This window comes from Sycon ciliatum, chromosome 3, assembly GCF_964019385.1.
Source record: "Sycon ciliatum chromosome 3, ocSycCili1.1, whole genome shotgun sequence".
In the NCBI taxonomy this organism is placed as follows: domain Eukaryota; kingdom Metazoa; phylum Porifera; class Calcarea; order Leucosolenida; family Sycettidae; genus Sycon; species Sycon ciliatum.
In genome coordinates this window covers 20605173-20631423 of record NC_088645.1, presented here as the reverse complement: position 1 = coordinate 20631423, position 26251 = coordinate 20605173, and the positions used below count along the sequence as shown (strand labels likewise).

Here is a 26251-nt window from a genome sequence, read left to right as displayed (position 1 = left end):
CTGTCCCGTACCGTATCGCACAGCTGGCCATTTGCTGGCACCCGTATCTGTCCCGTACCGTACCGTACCATCAAACATAGCTGGCTACAAACAGCTGGCCACAATATTATGTACATGTATACGACTCCCTGTGTGTTGCATATGTGCTTGAAGGGAACGGTTGCACTTTTTGTAGCTCCGTTTTAACTGAGTTTTCAGTCGTTCCTCTTACTAGTCTTGCCAAGGGGGTGGCTCTGGGTCCACCAGAGTTGCCCCTGGCGTATTTCTGAATTTGCTGGGGCGAGGGTTCCGCGACGCGGTCGCCAAGGCAGTGTCTTTTCCGTCACGACCGTATTCGTCCTCGTCTCTCCATTCGGAGTGGTGTAGCTGACCCCCGAATGGTTTCAAACTGCGAAGCTCGGAGGAGTACAGTGGTGGCAGAGGCATGAGCTGTGAGTGGAGACGGTTGCTGGAGATGGATGGTGCTGCAGGGAGAAGAGTTACGCTGCCTGACGCCGCGTGGGAAATTGTTTGAACCTGCAATTTCAGTTCGAGCGCGGTGGACTTCTAGACGATGTGTCCTCATGGCTGTTTTTCAACGCTTGGCCTATCGCTGATATCCCTGCGTGGGATGTTCTTCCAGTGGAGTCCAGGTGGGACTTCGAGTGCCCACACTCCATCACCTGCTTGATTGTTTCGGAACTGCAAAAATAGTTATTGTTTCCTATTTTGTGCGCATCTCTTGTCATCTCTCTTTTCTATACGTCGCACACCAGATGTACTACTATCGCCGTCTTTCTCTTGCTTTCTCTCCCTGCTTGCTGTTTTTTCTGTTTCTGTTGCAACTGTCCCTCATCATACCCATGCTTGGGTGGTGGGCGGCGTGACCCGTTAGGGTAGCTGCCAATACAGTACGACTCCCTGATGTATAGAGAGACTTTCTGGAAAGAAATAGGGAGACGAGGAGGAAATGAAATTAGAATGGATGTTAGTTGCCGAATAGGTGATAGGATGCGTCAGCAAAAACATACTTTGGAAGAGAGATCCCGTCGTCTCCAAAATAGGCGTGAACGGGCGAGTCAGCGCCGGTCACAGGAAACGTCGGCAGAGTGATCCCGTCGACTCCAGAACGCGCGTGCTCGGCAGAGTCAGCGCCTTCCCAGGAAACATTTCCATCAGTTCCCACAACATGCACGATGAGCTAAGTAACAAAGCATAGCGTAGGGCCCTGAGCTTCCAAGCTCTCTCGTTTGGTGTTTGTTTGTTTGTTTGTGTCACGCCTTTTGCTATCCCGTATCTGTCCCGTACCGTACCGTACCAGCATAGACAGCTGGTCACAATATTTTTGTTTGTTTGTGCCATCGACATACCTGACACTATCCCGTACCTGTCCCGTACCATCAAGAGTACGGTACCATCAAGAGAATGAGTATATATGCGAAGTGTATCGGGGGAATGCATTCAGTGCAGTAATATTTTGTGTGGATTTGTGTGCGAGGCCGAGATCCCACTAACAGGCTGGCTGGGCCGCCTGTCGACCAGCCCGGGAATCGCATGTAGGCCGATAGCATAATAATTTTACCGTATATACAGTCATGTAGATGTATACCAGGGAGTCATATTATGAAAACGACTCCCTGCTGTATGGGGAGATTTTCTGGAAAGAAATACGAAGTAGGGAGACGAGTAAATGCAATCAGAATGGATGTTAGTTGCCGTCAGTATAATAAGAAGAAGAACGCCCGTGATGGGCAGAGTCAGCGCTGGTCCCAGGGAACGTCAGGACAGACATCCCGTCGACTCCAGAACGCCCGTGATCATTGAAACGTTTTTGCAGTACAATGATGTAGCTAGTCAAAGGAAAAAGCATTTCCATCAGTTCTAACAACATGCACGATGAGCTAGGCAACAAAGCATAGCGCAGGGCCCTGAGCTTCCAAGCTCTCTCGTATAAACAGTATTTATTGGCCTTAGTGGTATTTTATAAACAATATTGGCCTAAAAGCCAATAAATACTGTTTATAAAATACTCCTTTTTAGGGAAAAGTGCAGTGCTGCATGGAAAAGTACATTCAAGCAACATTATTTGAATTTTATACTGTTGATGGTATGGTCCCTAATGAGTGTGGGTATTTATCAAAGATCAGTATTATTGTAATGCTGATATTTTACCGCTTAGAGATCAAAAGTTTCTGTGGTGATCAATGATAATGATAATGCGTAATATTGAACGGTTTTCGAGAGGATGACGACTACGTCATAGCTCAGTGCTATGCTAAGAGCACAGAAATGTGCGTGACAAGATTCACAGGGCATCATGGGTGGAGAATGGCACCAATGAATTGGATTGTGCCTCCACCAAAAGGACCGGGCGAGAAAGGTACATGGACCTGCAATAGGTTTTGGTCAGCTCCACGGGTGCGAGCACTCTGTGTAAAGTAAGTTATCGTGTCCGTTCCGGAATCGAACTCATGACGGCGGGAAAAACAGCCCGTAAACACTAGCGGCAGATTCAGCGACTAACCTAACGTTAAGGGTGAGTGGATAAGTCTCACAACCACTGGTACTAGTGCCGAAAAATCCCATTAGCCGCATCCATGTACAAGTAGATATTGTGCCTGGCCACAAGTTCCCAGTTGACTGTGGGTGGCAGCACGCCCGCAAACGGTACCAAACGTTGTGTAGATGTAAAACAGAAAAAATGAAAAATGAAAAAGAAAAACAGTACCTGAGCCACGCTAGCGCTTGCGCCATCAACATCATCCTTTCCGCAGCAGTGTCGGCTGTCGCCAAGCTACTCGATTTTCGACTGTTCTTACAGGTTGTCAAAACTTTCATAATATTGGGTAGAACTGCCCGTTGGACATGCGATGTAAAATATAATATAAACAACAACAAACAACAACAAAAACCGCTCCCAGGCATGACTTGAACCAGGTAGCTCTCGTATCTAAATCATGGTCTTTGACCAACCCACTATTGCTGCCTGGCACTCTTTGGTGTGACGTGATAACTCCGAAACAGGACCCTTTGGCCGTGGATGCAGCGACGAACGAATATTTGAACTCTCGTTGCCAAGGCGTCCTCCACTCTAGGAAGACAGAGTCTCTCAAAGAGCCCTGCAGTGGAAGTCCACGGCAAGAAGCCAAAGAAGTCACGGATTACAGCTTTCGTAACACGAGTGAGGGCGTCCATGTTTCTGGCCACCAGGGGCGGATAGATTGCGTTGGACGCGTATGTCTGGACATTATCAGTGCAAAATATAATAATTTTTTCGAGGAGACTATCGATTGCGTTGGACACGTATGTCTGGACATAATCAGTGCATGATAAAATATCTTTTTCGAGGAGACCATCAAGCTTTGATGTGAGCGACATAGCGCACCAATAGAGCGTCGAACTTGGCGAATGGTGCATTCTAGAAGAGCTCATTAGCAACAATAACTCCAAGGTAGCGAGCGTGTGACACAATTGCTAGCAGTTTTCAGTCGCAACGCATCTACAGCGGTTCTGCACTCTGTTGCCCACCACGAGGTGTTATATGCAAGCCTTGTGTCTTCGTCTGGTCAGAGTTGCACGCCACTGTATCGTCCGCAAACCTCTTTTCATGGACGACGGGATGTGGGATGCAATAATTATTGTAGAAGTTGCGAAAATGCAGGGTGAAGAGCAGTGGGCCGAGAACGGATCCCTGTGGCACGCCTCGACTGCACGGTGTCTAGCCTGGTCTACTTCCGCCAATAACTACACTGTTGTGGAAAATTAATTTCCCCGTCAAGAGCGAAGCGTTGAATATCATGCACAGAGACGGAGCTAATTCTCATGCGGACTTCTTCAGATCAACACCTGGCCATTCATCATGGCTTGTGGCCTTGGATGAATCAACGGACTGCAGTAGGTTCATGACTGCTTCTGTTAGGGCGGGTCGAAACTGATTGACGGTATCGGGATTGTTACATAATTAAATATAGTGTATTGAAATTAATATACATCCGAATGCAGGCTGGATGGGCGCCCAGGATCAGATACGACTTTCCCAAACGCTGCAGCGAGCTCCACCCCGGCTACCAGAGGCGGAGGTGTTGGCGTCATCCGACCACTGAAGGCATTCAAAATGTGCCACAACTTTCGAGAGTCTGTCCCAGAAGCCTCCAGGCGTTCCTTGAAGTACTGGTTCTTCAGCTGTCTATCCCACTTCCCGGTTTCCGGTGGTGATCCTGCAGCTGAGCGTCCTCTGGAGAGCGAATAAGGAATTTGAGCCCAGCATTGCGCTGCCGTACAGCTGAAATAAGCTCAGGAATCAGCCAGCGACAAGGACGACGGTATCGGCTGCGCATGAAGATTGACCCAAGGGATAGCCAACCGGCCGATGGAAAAAAATAACCGACTCAGCTTGGCACATAAGGGCATCCTGTCTCGCGACAATCAGATGGGAACGGGCGTGCACTCATCGAACAGAATGCGAGTACGCGACATCGTGCGGTGGGAGCCGTATCCTAGACCTGGCTCTGTGTCGACACCGCGGCTCCCTTTGTATGTTTCCTCTTCGGACTTTGTACAGTCATGTGGTTTGCTCTAGTCTAGGACAAGATCAACGAGCGGCTAGAATGGCCAGCCGTTTCGTCGCACTGTCATTGTCCACCCCATGTGTTGGGAGAAAAAGCACATTGGTAAGTCTGGTCATAACAGGGTCTCGGACCCGTCTAGGCCTGAAAAGACGACGGTCTAGAATGGCCAGCCATTGTTGTTGTTGTTGTTGTTGTTGTTGTTGTTGTTGTTGTTGTTGTTGGTGGTGTTGTTGTTGTTGTTGTTGTTGTTGTTGTTGTTGTTGTTGTTGTTGTTGTTGTTGTTGTTGTTGTTGTTGGTGTTGTTGTTGTTGTTGTTGTTGTTGTTGTTGTTGTTGTTGTTGTTGTTGTTGTTGTTGTTGTTGTTGTTGATGATGTTGTTGTTGCTGTTGTTTTTGCTGTTGTTCCTGTTGCTGTTGCTGTTGCCGTTGCAGTTGCTTTTGCATTTGCTGTTACTGCTGTTGCTTTTTCTGTTGCTGTTGCTGTTGCTCCTGGAAACACCACGCGCCTCCAGCAAGGACAGGGTTTGCGCCTCCCGCTAGCCCGATCAGCAGCAGGGTCATCCCGTCCATCGCACTGTGGTGCCGTCCTCTGGAACACCCTACCCAGCGAAGTTCGCCTACTCAACCGTCCCAGTGAATTCGCCGTAGCCGCCCTGCCCTTCACGCTGGCAGGCTAGATCTGCAAACTCCCTTCTATGTTCGCAATTCCATACTCCTTGGAGTAGTCTGCACTGCGCTGCTGTTGTAATTGTTGTTCTTGTTGTTGCTGCTGCTGCTGCTACAGCAGCTACTGCGTGGCTGTAGTTACAGTCCCTCTCGTTGTCAGGAAATGTTTGCTTATGCTACTATAAAATTTTATCCAGTGAAATTCGTATTAAGACTTTGTGTGTTATAATTTTCTTGAGCTGCAGTTTTCCCCCTTTATTAAAACTCAAGCGCAGTTAAGCGTGTATTGGCTTGTGATTTCCTTTCTTCTGTTTGCTTTAGCATTTTATCATTCCACAGGTACCCCGGTCTCAGGTACTCTCATATTTGTGAAATTGTTAATATTGCTCGTGAATTGTCCTCCCTTTTGCTTTGCTACCGTCCTCCTCCTTCCTCCACCCTTTTTCTTAGTTAACCTCATTATCACATTAGCTTCCATGTAATTGGGCTTGTAGCCCGTGTGTACTTGCGAATTCAAATAAAAACATACATACATACCTACTTTGAATACTTGGACTTTTTCGAGAGAGCACAAAAAATTGCGTGACGAGGTTCACATCGTATCATGGGCGGTGTCTTGTTTCAGAGAATGGCATTGGGTTGTGCCTCTATTGATGCAGCGACGAACGAATATTAGGACTTTCGCTGCCAGGGCGTCCTCGAGGGCCGGAAGACAGAGCCTCTCGAAGAGCCCTGCAGTGGAAGTCCACGGTGGAAAGCCAAAGAAGGCACGCATTGCAGCTTTCGTCATACGAGTGAGGGCGTCCGTGCTTCTGGCCATCAGAGATCTCGGATAGTTTGCATAGGACGCGTATTTTACTCTGGATATAATCATTGCATGATAACATAGTTTTTCGAGGACACCGTCAAGGTTTGATGTGAGCGCCATAGCACGCTAATGGAGCGTCGAACTTGGCGAATTTTGACCGGCGAACCAACACATCATTAGAGAGGTTGCGCACAACGAAAATTCGTAGCGCCGTAACGAATATTTTTAACGAAAAAAGCTAACGAATATTCGTAAAGCGTGAGGTTGCGCACAACGCGTGAACGTTTTCGTAGTGGGTCGACGCGGCAGGCGCGCGGGTACGAAGAGTCAAGACAGGGAGTTGTAAAATATCAGTATTTTAGTACTCCAGGTAACGAAAAATATTTTCGTAGATTTGCTCTGTTTCGGTCACGTTTGGACGGATCTTCGGAGCAACTTTCGTTACTCGAACCCGGACGGTCGAAATCTAACGAATTTTCGTTGTGCGCAACCTCTCTAATGTTGCGAGATTTTTAAAATGACTATGTAGAAAGCTAGCTGGGAATAGATGTGGACCATGATTCAGATGACGCAGGATACACCACGCCTCAGCTTGCTGCGGAGTGCGGACTGCGCTTGCCACCAGGTTTCGCTTTTCTGCTAGATCAGTAGTTGGCATCAAAAGCACCCATAATGCAAGTTTGCTGCAGATATGCCAGTTTAATGCTCGGCAGTGCTAGTTTGCTAAAACAAGCGTATAAAAAGTAAAAAAAAAGTAAATTATCGTGTCCGTTCCCGAAGGGAACTCACGACGGCCGCCAACACCCGATAAACCCTAGCGGCAGATGCAGCGCCTAACGGTGGGGGTGAGTGGATAAGTCTCACAACCACTGGCACAAGTGCCGAAAACGACCCCATTAGCTGCATCCATGTACCCCTTGTGCCTGGCCACAAGTTCCCAGTTGACTGTGGGTAGCAGCACGGCTGAAAAAACCGCTCCCAGGCAGGACTTGAACCAGGTACCTCTCGTATCTCAATCATGGTCTTTGACCAACCCACTGTGCCTGCCTGGTTAAACAAGCGTATAATGCTACTTATATTGCTAGCATTAGCTGCCTATTAGGAAATTAGAGGCCACATGCCTCGTACTGCTCTTTTCTCTCCGAAACTCAACACTTGCAAGCAAGATACTAAAGAAAGAAAAATCACCAGTTACACCACCAGGACTCGAACCAGGGATTGCCATTCGCGAGCAATGCTCTAATCAACTGGGCTACAGCATGACTCTAACAACCGTGATGGAAAATCTATCCTTCTTCGATCAATTAATAATGACTTGCATCCTAGTGGCAACTCACACCAATGAAGAGGGCCCTCGGCCATTCGCTGGATATCTTGGGGAGCGCATCAAACTACCGCATTTTCCGGGGTATAAGCCGCAGTTTTTTTCGCTAAAAATCGGACCAAAATCGCCCCTGCGGCTTATACACGGAATATGCTTGCGCGAATGAATGCTTAGCATACATCAGTATGCATGCTGACGTCATGTGACATGTCATTCGACTCAGCTTCGCGCCTGTGTTGCTATCCCGGCACTTTTACTAGTTTTAGTGCATCAGTTTCAGCGAGACTGAAGATAGTGTAGATAACATGGAGTGATCTGTAGTCAACACAGCAATACACCAACATCTCTGCAGCAACCTGTGGTGCACTAACACTTCATAATCTGATCTAACATGGTATTTAGCTCCATAACCATAATAGATTTGTAGAAAGGCCATTTGTCAATGAGTGTGAAAAATCTTGGTTTGTGGGTGCGGCTTATACTCCGAATACCAACTTTTAGTCAATATTTTGCCTCAAAAAGGGGGTGCGGCTTATACCCCGGTGCGGCTTATACCCCGGAAAATACGGTATGTCCACAGTAAGCAAACATCTGGATTGCAAGTGTTGAGTTTCGGAGAGTAAAGAGTAGTACGAGGCATGTTGCCTCTAATTTCCTAATTTTAATACTTTGAAATTCTCCGTAAAGTCTAAATTTGAATTTGCAAGCGTATAAGGCTACTTATAATGCTAGCATTAGCCGCTGATGCCTATCGGTTAGTGTCGTACAATGTTACCGCATGAGCTGATTGTTTAGTAACTGGTGGTGTAAGCGGACATTAGAGCGTAACTTTTAGTTCCTCAGTCCTTTTTCTTTTCTAAGAATACTTCGAACTAATTTTCACACAACACCCCTCAGGAAACTACGTTGCAAGGATGAAAAACATTCAAATGTGTTTTTCACAGCGTTCGTATCCACTGGTTTTGAACACAGTATCACCTTAGTATTTGAAGAGTATCACCTTAGTGCTAGCATATTATCAGTTTCATAGGTGTATATTCTCACTTTATTTCTCTTTATTAGTACCTTTCTTGAATGTTATTTCATTTGTAGAACGTAGCTTACTGAGGAGTGTTGTACGAAAACTAGTTCGAAGTATTCTCCTTTTGAACCATTTCTTCCATATCACTTTTGTTTCTCTTTCCTGTTCTTCGCAGCGTTCACATCCACTCGTTGTGACCACAATATACATGTAGCCTTTGTGAATTGAGTTTTGAGCTCGAACTAATTTAATCACAATTAAAAAAACCTATTGTCGCCTCGCCGCATATTTACAAATATGTAAGAAAAGACGTTCTTCTAACACACACGCTAAAACCAATACAATACCTACTGTACAAGAACTCGAATTTGGACGAGAATATTGAAGGCCCTGTGAATGTACGATCATAATAGATAAGCCTCGTTTTGTTGAAAACATGTTTTGGTTTGAAGCATGTTACAAGGTCCGGAAACAGTACACTTTTCAGAATTGACAGGTTCAAAATTCGTATGACTGAGATCATGATTTACAACTGAGAGTCTAGACTTACAAAATTAATGTTCTCTTCCCTAACACATCGGATAGACGACACACAACGGCCGGATAATATACACCGTTTACTGTGATGCCGAGACTACGTCGGGCCCTAGAGTCCTATTCTGACGAGACTTACAAATGTTCTAATCCCAACACATGGGGTGGACTAGACAGGGCGAAGAAATGGCCGGCAATTATAGCCGTTCGTCGTTCTTGGCTTCTTGGCCAACACACTGTGACAGTATGAACAACGAAAATAATGCTGCTGTGCTGGCTACAACCAGGACCGCCGGATGGCGGGCGAAGTAGGAGGGTTTGAGTATTACAGCACGATGTACCGTATTCGCACCCTGTCCGACCATAGCGCGCACCCTTTCCTCAGTTTGGAGCGGGATCGGATGCCCTTATATCCCCAGCCGACGTGGTTATTGTTTTTGAACGGCCGGCCGGTGCAACGGCGACTCCATGCCTCGTCGCGCGGTGGTGGCACATTCTTCTGCACGATCTTCCCGATTCGTGAGGTAGCTCGGTTGCGTTCCGGTCCCTTGGACTTACCTAAGTAATTATCAACAGCTATGCTGCTTGCATTGCATGCAATCCAGACAGTGACAGTAACCTTTTCACAGGTTGAAAATTATTTTTTATTAATTACCAGACTTTACAAATGTTCTTATCCCCAACACATGGGGTAGACTAGACAGGGCGACGAAACGGCGGGCCATTCTAGCCGCTCGTCCTCATGGTGTAGGTGTATGAAAGAGTGATTGTATCATACATACATGTACAGACCTAGTCATATGAAATGAATACATACATACATAGTGATGTGAATGATGAGTAAATGCATACATACATACAGTGTGTGCACATACATATACATACATCTCTAAGCAGCCCCGGGTGCAGGACACAGCTCCCACAGCACGATATACCTTATGCGCACCCTATCTGACCGTCGCACGCCCGCGTGCTTCAGCTTGGAGCGGGACAGGATGTCTTGAAATCCCCAGCCGTGATTGGTGTCGCTCGGCTGGCCGGTAGACGGGCGACTCCAAGCCTCGTCCTCGTCGCGCGGTGGTGGCACTGTCCTCTGCACGATCACACGATCCTCCGTGATGTGCAGACACTGGAAAATCACAGTGTGACGGAACGGCCAATCTAACAGCTCATCGTTCTTGCCCTAGAGCGGAGAAAAACACGAAACATGAGATACACGAGGTATAAATTTAGGCGTTCACCGGTGACAAAATAGTACTTGCACCACGCGACCTCCTGAGCATGTCTCCTAGTGATCGTATTCACCACTGCTGTCTCAATAAGGAGAAATTGCAGCAAGGCTACATGGGGAGCTCCCTTTTACTTCTTACACAGTATTGTGGCAAGGAGACAGCACCTTCAACAGTTCAACAGGATTAACTATCATTGTTCCTAAATGCAGCAACTACTGGTCCAGATCAACGTTTTAGAGTTTGTATGCAGTGGTAGAACCACGAGCCAACCTGAATCTTCCGCACAAAGGCAGAATTGCAACCAGCCTACGTCTTTCAGAAAGGCTCGCCCCGCAGGTAGTTTTTCACTTCTGGCTACATTTGACATCATGGTTTCAAGCCCTAAGCAAAGAACTTGAGCAATGTTAAGGGGACGTTTTCTGGCCTCCTACCTTAACTAGGGAATAATATAAGCCAAGTTTGCGTTGATTTGGCACTATCTTTATGCGCAGCCGATACCCACTGTCGCATGGACCTGCACGCAGAGGAACATACACAGACAATGTACATACAGGTTTTGAAAATACTCACCACAAACCTCCATATACCAAGTCTACACTCTTCACAAGAGAGGCACGCAAATCTGGTAATGCAATGGATGTGCCCACACTGATTGTCTCTAACATTAACGATGCGCAGTCGTGAGTGAAACAGATCTAGACAGTAACCTATGCGCACCCCATACTAGCTGAGGTTGGTCACACACGCATGAACACACGCAAACACGCACACTAACACATGACACTGTGATCATCATTGTTAAAGCTGTGAACGGGAATTGGGAGTAAAGCAGTAATACTACAAGAAGTGGCCTTGGACATTAACAAGGTAACATATTCAGGGTAAACATTGACAGCAGCAGCAACACAGCTAACTTCAGACAACATACCGCTGTAGAAGGCTTCGCCATAAAATGTATGGCCACCGCGAAGACGATCGGCGATTTGGCCAAACACCTCTGTGTGAACGGTTCGGCGATGTTCCGCAGGGCGTGTAGCAACCTACACCACAGCGAACAGCAGAGACCAGAATATCTTTAGCACAAGCTAGATATTACACAAAAATCACACGCACATGTAGCAGCCATGTTAGAAGAAAAGGTTCACACATGTGTAAAAAGGTTTCTGAAAGTGTGCACTGACCTGCCATATGCTGTTGGTAAGCACATCCATCCGCTGTACCATCATATTGTTGTGCTCCTGACTCTGTTGCCTGCAATGCCTACCAACATCTTCTCGCATACACTGGAGACAAGATGGACACGCATGTACAACATAATTCAATTCATTTAAGCCATGCACACTCATACAGTCAATATTATTATTATTATACGCATTCCCGCGTTGAAGTGTAGCAGCAGTATGCTGCGTCCACAGCTTCGCTTATGCAGAATGGCTTGGGTGAGAGGAGAGGGGAGAAAAGCAACAAGGCAACCAACATCTATGAAATTGGTCACAATAACATGAAGAGAACCAACCTACATATGCATGATTGCACAAGAATAGAGACGACCAAATATAATGGCTATAATCATTGTGCCACAAAACCGGTACACAGGAGATCTGACGACAATGTAACGAAACATAAAACTCAGTTACTCAATACAGGTTCCACTAAATTACAAGAGAACAACGCTACAACGTTAGAATTGCCGCTAAATTATCGCAAGTGTAGAGAACGAGTCCAATAAAAAATGAAAACCATGAACAGACTGTCCCGAAGTTATTTTGGGAACAAATTGTACTACATGACTGTACTTGCTGATACTGACAGTCAATAACAATAATATAATTGAAACACATATAATTTTCCAACAAATCCAGGCGTATACATGTACATCAGCGGTGCACGCACACACACGCAATGACTGTGCGACTCGTACACACAGAAAGAATGCCAAAAAGTGCAAATATGCAGAAACCTTACAAACGTGAAGTTTAGTGTCACAACAAGCCACCAAAGTTCACTCCTGAAAAAACCAGGCACCTGTAGATGTATCAACTATTCCGTATGGGCTACCGACCATAGAGATATCTCTATCCGAACCTGCTGGAGGAACCTGAAGTGTGTGCCCCTGCTACGGGTCATGGTAATATTCTGGGTAAGATATCAAACCGCCCCTCCCCCCCACCTGAACGTGGGAAATTTTAGGATTGATGGTGGACTATATTGCACAAACATTAACTTACTTCGTAGTCGCAACCAGTTCCGGCATACTGGAACGGGCATTTGACTATCACTTTAGGACAGACTCCGGTGTGTGACTGCAGAGGTTATGAACACATTTAAATATACACACACATGTTACGTACACAAACAACCTAACTCAAACACATAAACACACGGCGTACGAGAGAGAGTGAGCGAGTCAGGGAATGAGAGAAATGAGAGAGAAGAGCGAGAAGGAAAGAAAGTATCTTGACAGTGACTGTACTTACATCATACGAATTTAAGGTGCCTGTCCACGTGCAGCCGCGCTCCCTCTTCTCACAGAACACTTCAAATCTGCCAACAATTCGTTTCGTGCCGCGATTGGGTACTAACTGCAAATATTGCGGTGACGCGCAGAAAATACCATAGATATAAACTTTAGAATGTATGGAAACAAGGCCAGCATACATGTACATGCATCGACAAGATTAATGTTCGGACTTGTATATGTGTGCATTCAAATGCATAATTGGATATAAAATACCTTACCGCTCCTGGAGCCTGCAACGATACTGGCTTTCTGTCTAGCGGGCAAATTTCGCTCCTCCTGTGAACATAAAGTGGCGAGAAAATACACAGTGAAAAAAAAATCCCAACACACACACACACACAAGCACACATATATACACACAAACAATAAACAGTCAATACTTGGAAATATCATAACACGTCTGTGTCTTTGTGAAAAGCCAGGGTAGACAGTTCTAGCCCAACAGGTATGCATACATATTATGTCGATGAGCTAAGAATGCTGAGTACAGTAGCAGTGCTTCAGACCCATGAGGCATCATGGGAGGTAGGGTTTGCTGCCCTAAAATACAGTAATGTTAAAACATGCTAGTGTATCTTTGTAGATATTCCTTGGACGGACTATTTGCGATAATTGTAGCAAACTTGCAGTGTGAAGCGACCTGCAAGCTCAGCAGTGGGCTAAAATATTACTTTCTCAGTGATAACAAGTCAATCATACATCTTGAGCACATCATCATACAGACAGTTTTAGTTCAGATATGTGACTTACTCCAGCGCTTTCACGATGCACTGATGGCAGAACTGGTGTCCACACGCAACCACGAGCATTGGGTTGCGCAAGACCATTTGGCAGATCGAGCATTGGTAATGTTGGTCTACTGGCGTCGTGAATACATTCTCATCAAAGCCACCCATCTCTTGGGGGAACGCGCTGGTGTAGTCCGACATGCTGATGTAGTCGGACAACATTGCTGCTGCTGCTGCTGCTGATTCCATGGCGAGTGCTGCTGGTCCTGCGGGTGCTGCTGGTGCTGGTGCTGCTGCTGCTACTACGGGTGCTGCTGCTCCTAATGTTGTTGCTGCTGCTACTCGTAGTACTGCTGCTGGCGCTGTAGCTTCCACCTTACACTGCTTAGGTTGCGGGCGACTGACATCCAGGCAATGACGTGTTTATATACTGGTGTATACATGTTGTGCAGGTTCCGGTATACCGGTACTCCTTCTACGGAGAGTTGTATTTGTTCAAGTATTCCACTCTACATCATGCTATACATGCACTGGATGTGTACATAATTATGTGAAGCAATCGTGGAAATCTAGTACAGTGCGTATCGGTTATAGTGTGGTTGTGTCAACGAATATACGTGTACATTGTACTGCCTACAAGAAGTAACTCTCATATTCTCAAAATTTTAACGTGGGTTGCAAGTGAACATTCATTTTCATTCTTACGAGTACTTCTAAATGTAAAGAACGAGTTTTTAGTAGGGGTGAAACGAGTATCTATTTTGACCAACCGATCACTCGTTCATAATATTCGATCGAGTACATATCCGATTATTTCGAGTATATTATCAAAATTCAAAAGCACTAGATTTGCGAGTTCTCGACAAATTCGGAAGAAATTATCTGTGAACATAGAACAAAAGTCGTCAACGTCTTGTACAGAGTGTAAAGTAACGATTTTCATCAGTACTTTCATATCTCAGAACGTTACTTGCCGTGGTGATCGCATCGTCCAAGTCTTAAAATGCTGACTGAAAGCCATGCATAACGCATGCATACCAGTGGACCAGCCGTACAACAAAAGTTTTTGAAAAATACAATGCCAATACTAAAAAAAAACAAAAAAAAACAAAAAAACAAAAAACGATCGAGTGCAAAATTTCGAATACTCGCTCGTTTGAAATTTTCGAACGAATACTCGAATATTCGAACTAATCGTTTCACCCCTAGTTTTTAGTGATTCTTCTTCTATTCTACATAAAATATAATAGTAGAAATCTCACGGAAACGAGTTATGAAGCAAATTATATGTATAATTATATGATTGCACAAGAGGTTAATATATGAAATTTCGAATGAGTAAAAGACCGAGGTCCGCAGAGGTCTTTTCCGAGGTCTACATTGTATATTTCATATATTGACCGATTGTGAGGACAATAATAGATTTATCACGACATGTCATGCCTAACCTGTTTTAGCTGTGTTTATAGGAAGAAAGGAATACCATTGTAATAGTATATTATAGTATGTACATATGCCGTTTAAACAAACGGCGAGGAGACAACAATTTGATAACCGCAATCAGTAATACAAGCTGGATCGACATTTGTGTACACTGTATTCATGTAATAGTACATAGTATGTACATGAGTATGCCGTTTACATTGGACATTACTTCTCGATAAACAGAAGTTTTCGGTTGTCACTTGTAGTATGTTCCCCAAGTTCTTTGACTGAGAATCTGACAGTTTGGGTTCAAATCCCCACATTTGGCTTCAGATTTTTCTTCTTTCAGTTCTGATTTCTTGAAGTTGAGGAAAAAGTTCTATGTCCTCGGGCTAAGTGGTCAATAATAAGTGGTCAATATATTAAAGCGGTCAATATAATTATGCTGATATTTTGCCGCTTAGAGATCACCAGTTTCTGTGGTGGTCAATGATAAGAGTGCGATAATGCTTAAAGGGGAAGTTAAGGCAAAAATTAAAATTTCACCAGTTGTAGTCTTCGGGGTGCTGAGTCGAATGGTCTTGGTCCGAGAAAGCTGAGACGCTCCCTTCCTACTTGAATCCCAATCGAACTCGCGCACTTCCACCGAAAGTGGGTGACTGCGCCCTACTAGATGGGGATTTGTATGCAAAATGTCACTAAAAGCGCCATTTCGTTCTTATAAAAGCACGGATGACCGCGATTGGCCAATATGTTGTAGTCTTTTGGACGCTGATTCGACTGGTTTTGGTCCGAAAAGGCTGCGATGCAGCGTTCCTCCTTTATTCCCAATCGAACATGGTTGAACAAGCAGTCACGTGCTCCTGGGTGCCCAAATCAACTGGTCACCACGCCAGCAGGCGACAACTTTCACACCAAGGTTCAACTCGAGTGACAGGACTGCACCCAAAAAAGGTCAAACAGGCTAGTAAGTTGTACCCTGCAGGCACGGTGACCAGGTGACTGGCGTACGCAGTGAAATTTTAATTTTTGCCTTAACTTCCCCTTTAATATTGAACGGTTTCCGAGAGGATGACGACTACGCTATAGCTCAGTGCTATGCTAAGAGCACAGAAAGTGCGTCACAAGATTCACAAGGCATCATGGGCTGTATCTTGTTCTAGAGAATAGCACCAATGAATTGGATTGTGCCTTCACCAGAAAGACCGGGCGAGAAAGGTACCTGCAATAGGTTTTGGTCAGCTCCACGGGTGCGATCAGTCTGTGTAAAGTAAATTATCGTGTCCGTTCCGGAATCGAACTCACGACGGCCAATAACAGCCGGTAAACCCTAGCGGCAGATTCAGCGACTAACCTAACGGTAAGGGTGTGTGGATAAGTCTCACAACCACTGGTACTAGTGCCGAGAAACCCCATTATCCGCATCAATGAACATCTTGTGCCTGGCTACAAACGTTGAATAGATTCAAAAAGAAATAAAAGAAAAAGAAAAACAGTAACTGAGCCACGCTAGCGCTCGCGTCATCAACATCATCCTTTCCGCAGCAGTGTCGGCTGTCGCCAAGCTACTCGATTTTCGACTCTTCTTACTGGTTGTCATCGCTTTCATAATATTGGGCAGAACTGTCCGTTGGACATACGATGTAAAATAGGTAAACAACAACAACAAACAATAACAACAACAACAACACACACCGCTCCCAGGCATGACTTGAACCAGGTAGCTCTTGTATCTCAATCATGGTCTTTGACCAATCCACTATTGCTGCCTGGCACTCTGTGGTCTGACGTGATAATTCGGAAACAGGACATTGTGGCCGTGGATGCAGCCACGAACGAATATTTGAACCCTCGCTGCCAGGGCGTCCTCGACTCTAGGAAGACAGAGTCTCTCAAAGAGGACTGCAGTGGAAGTCCGCTGCAGGAAGCCAAAAAAGTCACGGATCACAGCTTTCGTAATACGAGGGAGGGCGTCCATGTTTCTGGCCACGAGGGCGGATAGATTGCGTTGGACGCGTATGTCTGGACATAATCAGTGCATGATCAAATAACATTTTCGAGGAGACTATCGATTGCGTTGGACGCGTTTGTCTGGACATAATCAGTGCATGATAACATATATTTTTCGAGGAGACTATCAAGCTTTGATGGTAGCGACATAGCGCATCAATGGAGAGTCGAACTTGGGGAATGGTGCATTCCAGAAGAGCTCATTAGCAACAATAACTCCAAGGTAGCGAGCGTTTGACACAATTGTTAGCAGTTTCCAGTTGCAACGCATCTACAGCGGTTCTGCACTCTGCTGCCCACCATGAGGTGTTATAATTATGCAAGCCTTGTGTCTTCGTCTGGTCAGAGTTGCACACCACTGCTCGACTCCCAGATGCCTCCAGAACGATATCGTCCGCAAACCTCTTCATTGACGACGGGACGTGGGATGCAATTGTAGATGTTGCGAAAATGCAGGGTGAAGAGCAGTGGGCCGAGAACGGATCACTTTGGTACGCCTCGACTGCACGGTGTGTAGCCTGATATAGTTCCGCCAATAACTACACGCTGGTTCCGGTCGCTGAGGTAACTAGCAAGCCAGGAATTCCCAGTTGCTATCACACCCATGTTGGAGAGCTCTTCCAGCAGCAATAATTATGTGCTTGACACAGTCGAGGCTTTGGACAAATGCTACGCCTGTTTCTTCGCTCATACTTTGCTAGCAAGCAGCGGTACACCACTAGGACAAGGGTGTCCTCGGTGCTGTGTGGCTTCCTGTATACAAGCTGCGAAGTAGCAAGGAGATCGATTTCCATTATGTATGACACGAGTTGGTCCTCCACTAGTGTCTCCAGTAGACGAGCTACAATAGGCAGGAGAGAAAGATAGGCCGATAAGAAGCAGTTTGACCAGGATCAAGGCTACACATTAGCAAGTTGAACTGTTGTGGAAATCTCCCCGTCGAGAGCGAAGCGTTGAATATCATGCACAGAGACGGAGCTAATTCTCACGCGGACTTCTTCAGATCAACACCTGACAATTCATCATGGCCTGTGGCCTTGGATGAATCGACGGACTGCAGTAGGTTCATGACTGCTTCTGTTAGGGTGGGTAGAAACTGGTTGAAGGTATCGGGATTGTTACATAATTAAACATACTATATTGTATATTGAATCGTCTATAAAATTAATATACATCCGAAAGCAGGCTGGATGGGCGCCCAGGATCAGATACGACTTTCCCAAACGCTGCAGCGAGCTCCGCCCCGGCTACCAGAGGCGGAGGTGTTGGCGTCATCCGACCACTGAAGGCATTCAAAATGTTCCACAACTTTCGAGAGTCTGTCCCAGAAGCCTCCAGGCGTTCCTTGAAGTACTGGTTCTTCAGCTTTCTATCCAACTTCCCGGTTTCCGGTGGTGGTCCTGCAGCTGAGCGTCCTCTGGAGAGCGAATAAGGAATTTGAGCCCAGCATTGCGCTGCCGTACAGCTGAAATAAGCTCAGGGATCAGCCAGCGACAAGGACGACGGTATCGGCTGCGCATGAAGATTGACCCAAGGGATAGCCAACCGGCCGATGGAAAACAATAACCGACTCAGCTGGGCACATAGGGGCATCCTGTCTCGCGACAATCAGATGAGAACGGGCGTGCACTCATCAAACAGAATGCGAGTACGCGACATCGTGCGGTGGGAGCCGTATCCTAGACCTGGCTCAGGGTCGACACCGCGGCTCGCTTTGTATGTTTCCTGTTCGGACTTTGTACAGTCATGTGGTTTGCTCTAGTCTAGGACAAGATCAACGAGCGGCTAGAATGGCCAGCCGTTTCGTCGCACTGTCTTTGTCCACCCCATGTGTTGGGAGAAAAAGCACATTGGTAAGTCTGGTCATGACAGGGTCTCGGACCCGTCTAGGCCTGAAAAGACGACGGTCTAGAATGGCCAGCCATTGTTGTTGTTGTTGTTGTTGTTGTTGTTGTTGTTGTTGTTGTTGTTGTTGTTGTTGTTGTTGTTGTTGTTGTTGTTGTTGTTGTTGTTGTTGTTGTTGTTGTTGTTGTTGTTGTTGTTGTTGCTGTTGTTGCTGTTGTTGCTGTTGCTGTTGCTGTTGCCGTTGCAGTTGCTTTTGCATTTGCTGTTACTGCTGTTGCTTTTTCTGTTGCTGTTGCTCCTGGAAACACCACGCGCCTCCAACAAGGACAGGGTTTGCGCCTCCCGCTAGCCCGATCAGCAGCAGGGACATCCCGTCCATCGCACTGTGGTGCCGTCCTCTGGAACACCCTACCCAGCGAAGTTTGCCTACTCAACCATCCCAGTGAAATCGCCGTAGCCGCCCTGCCCTTCACGCTGGCAGGCTAGATCTGCAAACTTCCTTCTATGTTCGCAATTCCGTACTCCTTGGAGTAGTCTGCACTGCGCTGCTGTTGTTGTTGTTGTTCTTGTTGTTGCTGCTGCTGCTGCTACAGCAGCTACTGCGTGGCTGTAGTTACAGTCCCTCTCGTTGTCAGGAAATGTTTGCTTATGCTACTATAAAATCTTATCCAGTGAAATTCGTATTATGACTTTGTGTGTTATAATTTTCTTGAGCTGCAGTTTTCCCCCTTTATTAAAACTCAAGCGCAGTTAAGCGTGTATTGGCTTGTGATTTCCTTTCTTCTGTTTGCTTTAGTATTTTATCATTCCACAGGTACCCCGGTCTCAGGTACTCTCATATTTGTGAAATTGTTAATTTTGCTCGTGAATTGTCCTCCCTTTTGCTTTGCTACCGTCCTCCTCCTTCCTCCACCCTTTTTCTTAGTTAACCTCATTATCACATTAGCTTCCATGTAATTGGGCTTGTAGCCCGTGTGTACTTGCGAATTCAAATAAAAACATACATACATACCTACTTTGAATACTTGGACTTTTTCGAGAGAGCACAAAAAATTGCGTGACGAGGTTCACATCGTATCATGGGCGGTGTCTTGTTTCAGAGAATGGCATTGGGTTGTGCCTCTATTGATGCAGCGACGAACGAATATTAGGACTTTCGCTGCCAGGGCGTCCTCGAGGGCCGGAAGACAGAGCCTCTCGAAGAGCCCTGCAGTGGAAGTCCACGGTGGAAAGCCAAAGAAGGCACGGCACGCATTGCAGCTTTCGTCATACGAGTGAGGGCGTCCGTGCTTCTGGCCATCAGAGATCTCGGATAGTTTGCATAGGACGCGTATTTTACTCTGGATATAATCATTGCATGATAACATAGTTTTTCGAGGACACCGTCAAGGTTTGATGTGAGTGCCATAGCACGCTAATGGAGCGTCGAACTTGGCGAATTTTGACCGGCGAACCAACACATCATTGTTGCGAGACTTTTAAAATGACTATGTAGAAAGCTAGCTGGGAATAGATGTGGACCATGATTCAGATGACGCAGGATACACCACGCCTCAGCTTGCTGCGGAGTGCGGACTGCGCTTGCCACCAGGTTTCGCTTTTCTGCTAGATCAGTAGTTGGCATCAAAAGCACCCATAATGCAAGTTTGCTGCAGATATGCCAGTTTAATGCTCGGCAGTGCTAGTTTGCTAAAACAAGCGTATAAAAAGTAAAAAAAAAGTAAATTATCGTGTCCGTTCCCGAAGGGAACTCACGACGGCCGCCAACACCCGATAAACCCTAGCGGCAGATGCAGCGCCTAACGGTGGGGGTGAGTGGATAAGTCTCACAACCACTGGCACAAGTGCCGAAAACGACCCCATTAGCTGCATCCATGTACCCCTTGTGCCTGGCCACAAGTTCCCAGTTGACTGTGGGTAGCAGCACGGCTGAAAAAACCGCTCCCAGGCAGGACTTGAACCAGGTACCTCTCGTATCTCAATCATGGTCTTTGACCAACCCACTGTGCCTGCCTGGTTAAACAAGCGTATAATGCTACTTATATTGCTAGCATTAGCTGCCTATTAGGAAATTAGAGGCCACATGCCTCGTACTGCTCTTTTCTCTCCGAAACTCAACACTTGCAAGCAAGATACTAAAGAAAGAAAAATCACCAGTTACACCACCAGGACTCGAACCAGGGATTGCCATTCGCGAGCAATGCTCTAATCAACTGGGCTACAGCATGACTCTAACAACCGTGATGGAAAATCTATCCTTCTTCGATCAATTAATAATGACTTGCATCCTAGTGGCAACTCACACCAATGAAGAGGGCCCTCGGCCATTCGCTGGATATCTTGGGGAGCGCATCAAACTACCGCATTTTCCGGGGTATAAGCCGCAGTTTTTTTCGCTAAAAATCGGACCAAAATCGCCCCTGCGGCTTATACACGGAATATGCTTGCGCGAATGAATGCTTAGCATACATCAGTATGCATGCTGACGTCATGTGACATGTCATTCGACTCAGCTTCGCGCCTGTGTTGCTATCCCGGCACTTTTACTAGTTTTAGTGCATCAGTTTCAGCGAGACTGAAGATAGTGTAGATAACATGGAGTGATCTGTAGTCAACACAGCAATACACCAACATCTCTGCAGCAACCTGTGGTGCACTAACACTTCATAATCTGATCTAACATGGTATTTAGCTCCATAACCATAATAGATTTGTAGAAAGGCCATTTGTCAATGAGTGTGAAAAATCTTGGTTTGTGGGTGCGGCTTATACTCCGAATACCAACTTTTAGTCAATATTTTGCCTCAAAAAGGGGGTGCGGCTTATACCCCGGTGCGGCTTATACCCCGGAAAATACGGTATGTCCACAGTAAGCAAACATCTGGATTGCAAGTGTTGAGTTTCGGAGAGTAAAGAGTAGTACGAGGCATGTTGCCTCTAATTTCCTAATTTTAATACTTTGAAATTCTCCGTAAAGTCTGAATTTGAATTTGCAAGCGTATAAGGCTACTTATAATGCTAGCATTAGCCGCTGATGCCTATCGGTTAGTGTCGTACAATGTTACCGCATGAGCTGATTGTTTAGTAACTGGTGGTGTAAGCGGACATTAGAGCGTAACTTTTAGTTCCTCAGTCCTTTTTCTTTTCTAAGAATACTTCGAACTAATTTTCACACAACACCCCTCAGGAAACTACGTTGCAAGGATGAAAAACATTCAAATGTGTTTTTCACAGCGTTCGTATCCACTGGTTTTGAACACAGTATCACCTTAGTATTTGAAGAGTATCACCTTAGTGCTAGCATATTATCAGTTTCATAGGTGTATATTCTCACTTTATTTCTCTTTATTAGTACCTTTCTTGAATGTTATTTCATTTGTAGAACGTAGCTTACTGAGGAGTGTTGTACGAAAACTAGTTCGAAGTATTCTCCTTTTGAACCATTTCTTCCATATCACTTTTGTTTCTCTTTCCTGTTCTTCGCAGCGTTCACATCCACTCGTTGTGACCACAATATACATGTAGCCTTTGTGAATTGAGTTTTGAGCTCGAACTAATTTAATCACAATTAAAAAAACCTATTGTCGCCTCGCCGCATATTTACAAATATGTAAGAAAAGACGTTCTTCTAACACACACGCTAAAACCAATACAATACCTACTGTACAAGAACTCGAATTTGGACGAGAATATTGAAGGCCCTGTGAATGTACGATCATAATAGATAAGCCTCGTTTTGTTGAAAACATGTTTTGGTTTGAAGCATGTTACAAGGTCCGGAAACAGTACACTTTTCAGAATTGACAGGTTCAAAATTCGTATGACTGAGATCATGATTTACAACTGAGAGTCTAGACTTACAAAATTAATGTTCTCTTCCCTAACACATCGGATAGACGACACACAACGGCCGGATAATATACACCGTTTACTGTGATGCCGAGACTACGTCGGGCCCTAGAGTCCTATTCTGACGAGACTTACAAATGTTCTAATCCCAACACATGGGGTGGACTAGACAGGGCGAAGAAACGGCCGGCAATTATAGCCGTTTGTCGGTCTTGGCCTCTTGGCCAACACACTGTGAAAGTATGAAGAACGAAAATAATGCTACTGTGCAGGCTACAACCAGGCCCGCCGGATGGCGGGCGAAGTAGGAGGGTTTGAGTATTACAGCACGATGTACCGTATTCGCACCCTGTCCGACCATAGCGCGCGCCCTTTCCTCAGCTTGGAGCGGGATCGGATGCCCTTATATCCCCAGCCGACGTGGTTATTGTTTTTGAGCGGCCGGCCGGTGCAACGGCGACTCCATGCCTCCAAGTTCTTCTGTACGATCTTCCCGATTTGTGCGGTAGAACGGTTGCGTTCCCGTTCCTTTGATTCACCTAAGCAATTATCAACAGCTATGCTGCTTGCATTGCATGCAATCCAGACAGTGACAGTAACCTTTTCAGGATTGATAGTTTGAAAATTATTTTTATTAATTAACACCAGACTTTACAAATGTTCTTATCCCCAACACATGGGGTAGACTAGACAGGGCGACGAAACGGCCGGCCATTCTAGCCGCTCGTCCTCATGGTGTAGGTGTATGAAATGAGTGATTACATACATGTACATACATAGTCAAATGAAATGAATACATACATACATAGTGATGTGATGCGTAATTGCATACATACATAGTGATGTGAATGATGAGTAAATGCATACATACATACAGTGTGTGTACATACATATACATACATCTCTAAGCAGCCCCGGGTGCAGGACACAGCTCCCACAGCACGATATACCTTATGCGCACCCTATCTGACCATCGCATGCCCGCGCGCTTCAGCTTGGAGCGGGACAGGAGTTCATGAAATCCCCAGCCGCGATTGGTGTCGCTCGGCTGGCCGGTACATGGGCGACTCCAAGCCGCGTCCTCGTCGCGCGGTGGTGGCACTGTCCTCTGCACGATCACACGATCCTTTGTGATGTGCAGACACTGGAAAATCACAGTGTGACGGAACGGCCAATCTAACAGCTCATCGTTCTTGCCCTAGAGCGGAGAAAAACACGAAACATGAGATAAACGAGGTATAAATTTAGGCGTTCACCGGTGCCAAAATAGTACTTGCACCACGCGACCTCCTGAGCATGTCTCCTAGTGATCGCTGTCTGAATAAGGAGAGATACAGTTTTGTAGCAAGGATACATGGGGAGCTCCCCTTTTACTTCTTAGACAGTATTGTGGCAAGGAGACGGTAGCACATTCAACAGTTCAACAGGGTTAACTATCATTGTTCCTAAATGCAGCAACTACTGGTCCAGATCAACGTTTTAGAGTTTGTATGCAGTGATAGAACCACGAGCCAACCTGAATCTTCCGCACAAAGGCAGAATTGCAACCAGCCTATGTCTTTCAGAGAGGCTCGCCCCGCAGGTAGTTTTTCACTTCTGGCTACACATCATGGTTTCAAGCCCTAAACAAAGAACTTGAGCAATGTTAAGGGGACGTTTTCTGGTCTCCTACCTTAACTAGGGAATAATATAAGCCAAGTTTGCGTTGATTTGGCACTATCTTCATGCGCAGCCGATACCCACTGTCGCATGGACCTGTACGCAGAGGAACATACACACACAATGTACATACAGGTTTTGAAAATACCACAAACCTCCATATACCAAGTCTACACCCGTCACAAGAGAGGCACGCAAATCTGGTAATGCAATGGATGTGCCCACACTGATTGTCTCTAACATTAACGATAGCGGACGTGAGTGAAACAGATCTAGACAGTAACCTATGCGCACCCCATACTAGCTGAGGTTGGTCACACACGCACGCACACACGCACACACGCACACGCACACAAACACATAGACACTGTGATCATCATTGTTAAAGCTATGAACGGGAATTGGGAGTAAAGCAGTGATATTACAAGAAGTGGCCTCGGACAAAAAAATATTCAGGGTAAACATTGACAGCGGCAGCAACACAGCTAACTCCAGACAACATACCGCTGTAGAAGGCTTCGCCATAAAATGTATGGCCACCGCGAAGACGATCGGCGATTTGGCCAAACACCTCTGTGTGAACGGTTCGGCGATGTTCCGCAGGGCGTGTAGCAACCTACACCACAACGAACAGCAGAGACCAGAATATCTTTAGCACAAATTAGATATTACACAAAAATCCCAATCACACGCACATGTAGCAGCCATGTTAGAAGAACAGTTAACACATGTGTAAAAAACTTTCTGAAAGCGTGCACTGACCTGCCATATGCTGTTGGTAAGCACATCCATCCGCTGTACCATCATATTGTTGTGCTCCTGACTCTGTTGCCAACAATGCTCACCAACATCTTCTCGCATACACTGGAGTCAAGATGGACACGCATGTACAACATAATTCAAGTCAATTAAGCCATGCACACTCATACAGTCAATAACAATAATAAAATTAAAACACATAATTTTCCAACAAATCCAGGCGTATACATGTACATCAGCGGTGCACGCACACACACGCAATGACTGTGCGACTCGTACACACAGAAAGAATGCCAAAAAGTGCAAATATGCAGAAACCTTGCAAACGTGAAGTTTAGTGTCACAACAAGCCACCAAAGTAATAGTTCACTCCTGAAAAATCCAGGCACCTGTAGATTTATCAACTATTCCGTATGGGCTACCGACTATAGAGATATCTCTATCCGAACCTGCTGGAGGAACCTGAAGTGTGTGCCCCTGCTACGGGTTATGGTAATATTCTGGGTAAGATATCAAACCGCCCCTCCCCCCCCCCCTGAACGTGGAAAATTTTAGGATTGATGGTGGACTATGTTACACAAACATTAACTTACTTCGTAGTCGCAACCAGTTCCGGCATACTGGAACGGGCATTTGACTATCACTTTAGGACAGACTCCGGTGTGTGACTGCAGAGGTTATGAACACATTTAAATATACACACACATGTTACGTACACAAACAACCTAACTCAAACACATAAGCACACGGCGTACGAGAGAGAGTGAGCGAGTCAGGGAATGAGAGAAATGAGAGAGAAGAGCGAGAAGGAAAGAAAGTATCTTGACAGTGACTGTACTTACATCATACGAATTTAAGGTGCCTGTCCACGTGCAGCCGCGCTCCCTCTTCTCACAGAACACTTCAAATCTGCCAACAATTCGCTTCGTGCCGCGATTGGGTACTAACTGCAAATATTGCGGTGACATCTTGAGCACATCATCATACAGACAGTTTTAGTTCAGATATGTGACTTACTCCAGCGCTTTCACGATGCACTGATGGCAGAACTGGTGTCCACACGCAACCACGAGCATTGGGTTGCGCAAGACCATTTGGCAGATCGAGCATTGGTAATGTTGGTCTACTGGCGTCGTGAATACATTCTCATCAAAGCCACCCATCTCTTGGGGGAACGCGCTGGTGTAGTCCGACATGCTGATGTAGTCGGACAACATTGCTGCTGCTGCTGCTGCTGCTTCCATGGCGAGTGCTGCTGGTCCTGCGGGTGCTGCTGGTGCTGGTGCTGCTGCTGCTACTACGGGTGCTGCTGCTCCTAATGTTG

The 26251-nt window shown here is 45.9% G+C and overlaps 2 protein-coding genes across 2 annotated transcripts; both read right to left on the bottom strand.

Annotated features, from left to right (window-relative positions):
• Positions 1 to 9630: 9630 nt before the first annotated feature.
• On the bottom strand, positions 9631 to 13791 carry LOC135812568 (TNF receptor-associated factor 4-like). The gene is made up of 8 exons (XM_065325895.1): positions 13403 to 13791; positions 12871 to 12928; positions 12609 to 12713; positions 12360 to 12434; positions 11313 to 11414; positions 11060 to 11171; positions 10563 to 10645; positions 9631 to 10082 (listed from the first exon to the last, which is right to left on the bottom strand). The coding sequence occupies exons 1-8, from the start codon at positions 13627 to 13629 to the stop codon at positions 9789 to 9791; spliced, it is 1056 nt and encodes a 351-aa protein (XP_065181967.1). The 5' UTR covers positions 13630 to 13791; the 3' UTR covers positions 9631 to 9788.
• A 9367-nt stretch (positions 13792 to 23158) lies between these two features.
• Positions 23159 to 25895, bottom strand: LOC135812922 (uncharacterized). Its single transcript, XM_065326139.1, has 6 exons — positions 25770 to 25895; positions 25521 to 25595; positions 24931 to 25032; positions 24673 to 24784; positions 24182 to 24264; positions 23159 to 23707 (listed from the first exon to the last, which is right to left on the bottom strand). Exons 1-6 carry the CDS (start codon positions 25893 to 25895, stop codon positions 23414 to 23416), a joined length of 792 nt encoding a protein of 263 aa, XP_065182211.1. The 3' UTR covers positions 23159 to 23413.
• Between the last annotated feature and the right edge of the window lie 356 nt (positions 25896 to 26251).